At 41.5% G+C, this 4580-nt stretch overlaps 1 protein-coding gene across 1 annotated transcript in view; it reads left to right on the top strand.

Moving 5' to 3' along the window:
- Nucleotides 1-257: 257 nt before the first annotated feature.
- The window catches only part of LOC103895682 (transmembrane protein 164), a gene marked incomplete at its 3' end in the record, with an annotated part of 30868 nt that continues 26545 nt past the window's right edge, over nt 258-4580 (top strand). The window contains exon 1 of the mRNA XM_009275359.1: nt 258-768. Coding sequence (XP_009273634.1) covers nt 304-768 — 465 coding nt within the window. The remainder of the gene's footprint in view (nt 769-4580) is intronic.

Below are 4580 nucleotides of genomic sequence, written 5' to 3'. Positions count from 1 at the left end.
AGCGCTGTCCTGCGGAGAAGGGCAGCCCTGTAACGGTCAGGAAAGGGAGAGCGACGCGTGTTGGCGGGGCTGGGCGGATAGTGCCAGGCGGGGAAGAGGAGGGCTCCTGAGGCGAGGGGCTTTCGCCAGTGCTCACGGGCTCCGTTCGTCGGTGGCTCCTCCCTTCTTGCAGGCTGCCGCTTGCGGGTCTCGTCCTGGCACCGAAAGGAAACGCCAAAAATCAGCCTTGCCCCGAGCTGAGCTGCTCGCTTCTCCTGAAGCGTGGGAAGGAAGGGGACTACAGAGGGGCCGTCCTTGCATTTCATGTTTCGTCAGCCCGACAGCATTTTGGCTTTGCTTCTATCTTGCTCCTACCTGCTCCTGGACAGTAACGGGGAGGAGAGAAGGCACCGTCCTACCATGTCTCGTTACAGCCTCCATAATCTCCTGGACTGGATGTATGGGGGTGTGGACCCCAGCTTTGCTGGCAATGGAGGGCCAGAATGCGCGGCCTTTCTCTCCGGGCAGCAGCGCTTTCTGGAGAGTTTGGTCTTCCTCAGTGTGGGCGTCGTGGAGATCCTTCTGTCCCTGGGGAAGCTCAGGCAGCTGCATTTCAGGGAGCTGGAGGGTCATCTGCTGCAGCAGCCCCAGGCTAAGCAGGAGAGCTTGGGCAAGAATGTGCTGCTGGTGGTGCTGTGTCTTATCTTTGGGCTGGAGGTGGGGTTCAAGTTTGCCACCAGGACTGTCATTTACCTCCTGAACCCCTGCCATGTGGTCACTATGATGCAGGTAAGGCTTGTGTGCAGTCACCAGGAAGTTTGCTTTGGTTTTATACGTGCAAAGCAGTATTTTCCCCATGGTCGGTTTGTGGACCAAAAGTGCATAGCAAAAGTACAAATGCCGAGAATTGGTATAAACATTTTAAAACTGTCTTGGCTTTTAATCAGCTGAATTGAAATCTATGAAAAAACCTAAGTCAAATGAAAAGGTGAAATTGTAGCTATGACTAATGTCCAAATCTCTGGTTGAAAATGCAAATAATTAAGGCTGTTTCACCACTTGCTTTCACCTAATCCTTGTTTCAAGAATAGAAAACGCTGTTTCCACTGACAGCAGTGGTAGAATTTGCACCAAATTTAATGAAAACAAGGTTATTGCTAAAGCGGCTATGTAATTTACATGCAACTTTTTCAAGCAAGTGACTTTTAGGGGTGTGAATGTATTTTGTGAAGGTGTTGAGGAAAGAAATTGCTCTTTATTTTGTGCAGACAATGTTCGTTTACCTTTCTAATTTTAGAAGCTGAATAGTAATGAAAGAAGTGCTACCCGTGTCTCATACATGGGGTGAAGAACTGATTTGGCTTAATACCTGCGGATAAACTATGTGCTTTCATGACTTGTGGCTTGGTTGTTGATGCGTGATAATGTGGAATTTGTGTAGCTTCCAAAATAATGGAAACACTCATAAACACTTACTGAACGGCATATCTAAAGCTTACAAGCTGTATTTGTCAATAGTCCTCTGCATGTACTTAACTGTCAGTTTCGCTGAGCTTGGTAAGGAGTGTGGGAGATGTCAAAAATTGTTATTATTTTGTTTAATTTTGCTAATATTGTACCCTCAACACCAGACAACTTATAAAATTTAAGCTCAGGAATTAATAGAAGAATGTCAAAAAGGCTTTCATAAAAGCTGCCATGAAGACAACATTGTCGAAGATCAGTAACAGATGAAAATCAGACCAATGCCATTCTCAGTCTCCCTTTGCTGAATGCTAAGTGATCTGGGCTGTATCAGATCAAGCCAGTTGTTAGTTTCACTCCTGGAGAGCATTTGCTAAGAGGAATGGAAACATCTTTTCTAGTTGTACCAGCGGTTTGAGGGAGATGGGTGTTATTTCAAAAGAGGGAAAACAAGCTCTTACAGCAATATTCAAAACCTTTACAGCAATTAACTTACAGTTCCAGGACTTAATTAGTAGGTTACGTAAATTCCTAAAGCAGTGATGCAATGTTAGCTCAGTATTTTACACCATAGGACGCTTGCTTCCCATGAAGTGGTAACAATTGCTGTGCAATCAATTAGTCAGTATTAGTAATGAAGGGGAAAGTAGAAGGTATGCAAGAGCTGTAGAAATAATTACAGTAATATGGCCACATTCCATTTCTTGGCAATACTTAATGTTTACTGGAAGTTTTCCTGTTAATTCTCTGGGAAGAAGGTGAGGATGTGTTACCATTATGATTTGAAAGTTTAGTTGTCTTGAAATGGTATTATAATACGATGTTATGATAAGTATTCAGCAAAAGCCAATGCTTATACATAAATGGGGGAGCTAGTATTGTTTACCTCATTCATTAATGCTCTCCCCCAGGAAGACAGAGGCTTAACCTCTGTAGTCAGGCATGGGCAGTTCTTAATCTCTTTTTGACCAATTGTGAAGCTTTTTTTATAATCCTATGCTAATTACCCATTAGAAATGGTGCTCCAGCATTTGTGAAATTGAGAAGATGGGTATGTCAGCAAAATTCAGAAGTCATGCCTCTTCATCCTCAAACAGATGTATTAGAAATAGGCCTGGGCTTGCTGTTGAGAATGAAAGTATCTGCAAACCCAACAGCTTTCAGCAGAGAAAACAGGTTAGGTACAAAGAAAGTCAATACAGGAAAGTAATACATAGTATTACTCCATCAGCAGGAAAGTAATACATAGTAGTTGGAATCTTGCAAGCGTTGTTTTTCTGGCCTGAATTTGCTGAGGGCAACAGGTTGGCAAGATGAAATATAAGAAAATACAGTTTATGCTTCACTTCTATTCTTACAGTAGTTTGTACATAATCCTGTTGCTGCGCCTAAACATTAGGATGAACAAAGTAGGAGGTGAAGAGATGAAACGTGCTACAACAGTCAAGATCACTTCAAAGGGAAGCTGACAGTAGCTGTTGGTAAAGGTCTCTTCTTTCACTCAATTTCTGTTTTCCTTTTCTTCAGCTGAGACTGTTTCACCTCAGAGTAACAAAGGCTCTGAGCCAAAAATATTTGGAACTGGAAATTAGCCTTCAGATTTTCTCTGCATAAAAGCAAAAGTCCTGCTCTTAAAAGACCTAAGACTGAAATGAAATCACAAAATAAAATGGGAATTACATCTGTGGTGCATTTGGGCAGACAAAACTGCGTAATATAATGGATACTGAGTTCTGCAAATGAGTCTGTTTTGAGCAGGTGTCTGATTCCTGCCTGTCACGCCAACCTGTGTTCAAATCAAATCTTTTTCGTAAGTGGGAAGAACTAGTTTAGGTGTGTCATCGCAAGGATGAAGTGTCGATCAAATGAACATATTTAACCGCCTAAATAGTTCTCATGGTTAATCAGATTCAGAGAATTTGTTGCTGTCCTGCCACCTAGTTGAATTATCTAGAAACAGCACTACTCATTTCCAGCCCTAGTCTTGGTTTTGGCTTCTCACATAGCTTTTTGGAGGAAGAAGGGCAATATTGTTTCTTCACCAGTGACCTAAGTGCAGCATCACTGAGAGATAAATACTTCATTTTTAAAACATTTATACATATATATTTTTAAACCAAAGGTGAATGGAAACTTCTGTGGTTTCTTTGACAGCTGCCCGATGGGGATGGGGGTGTTTTTGTGCAGTACAATATTTAAGTTAGTGCGTGGTGCAGTGGTGGGGGGAGTCTGTGAAGGAATTCATACTAAGCTCTTTCTTTACATAAAGAGTGATCTTATTGAAAATTATTTGAATACCTCTATTAAAAAAAGCCCTAAAAACAAAACACTCTCTTTTTAGGACTGAGGATATGATTGGACCAATGATACTGCTGTAAACCTGGCATAAAGGGGTATCCTAAAAGGGAAATATTAAGTCCGCTAGGGCGTTGCAAACCTATTCTCCTTTGCAGACAGGAAAAAATTCAGCATATGTTTAGGGGACCAAGTATTATATTTTCAAGACGTTAATGCTTTTGAGTATTTTAGGACCCATATTTATAGTATTGAAATTGAAAATGTGAAGGAAATCTTTTCAGTTTCTGATTCAGCAGTGTAAGAGGGAGGATTCACCCAATAGCCAATTACAGCACTACTGATTTCTATAAAAGTTTCGTAAAGGAGACTTTTAGCAGCATCCAGGGCATGGTTGTTGAGAAGTGTATACATAAGTGTTGTCTCCCTGTGTATTATCATCAAAATACTTACAGCATTGCTTTAGTGAGGTGAAAGGAAAATTTCATGCCTTGCAATGTCAAAACCAATTATATCAAAATAAATTTGTTTATCTGTTCTATATTCTTTAAAGTATACATTTTTTAACTTTTCAATCAAAACACTTGTGTTCACGTAGCAGTGAACACAAGTTCACTTGTGTTTCATTTCCGGTTCAGTGAAGGAGCAGTTAGAATTTCCATCTCTCGTCGTTTAACCCCAGCTGTCAACTAAGCCCCACCCAGCCGCTCGCTCACTCCCCCCCAGTGGGATGGAGGAGAGGATCAGAAAAGCAAATGTGAGAAAACTCGTGGGTTGAGATAAAGGCAGTTCAATAGGTAAAGCAAAAGCCGCACACGCAAGCAAAGCAAAACAAGGCATTC

Source organism: Aptenodytes forsteri, unplaced genomic scaffold (genome assembly GCF_000699145.1).
Source record: "Aptenodytes forsteri isolate BGI_AS27 unplaced genomic scaffold, ASM69914v1 Scaffold143, whole genome shotgun sequence".
Lineage (NCBI taxonomy): Eukaryota > Metazoa > Chordata > Aves > Sphenisciformes > Spheniscidae > Aptenodytes > Aptenodytes forsteri.
This window is presented reverse-complemented; position numbering and strand designations above follow the sequence as displayed.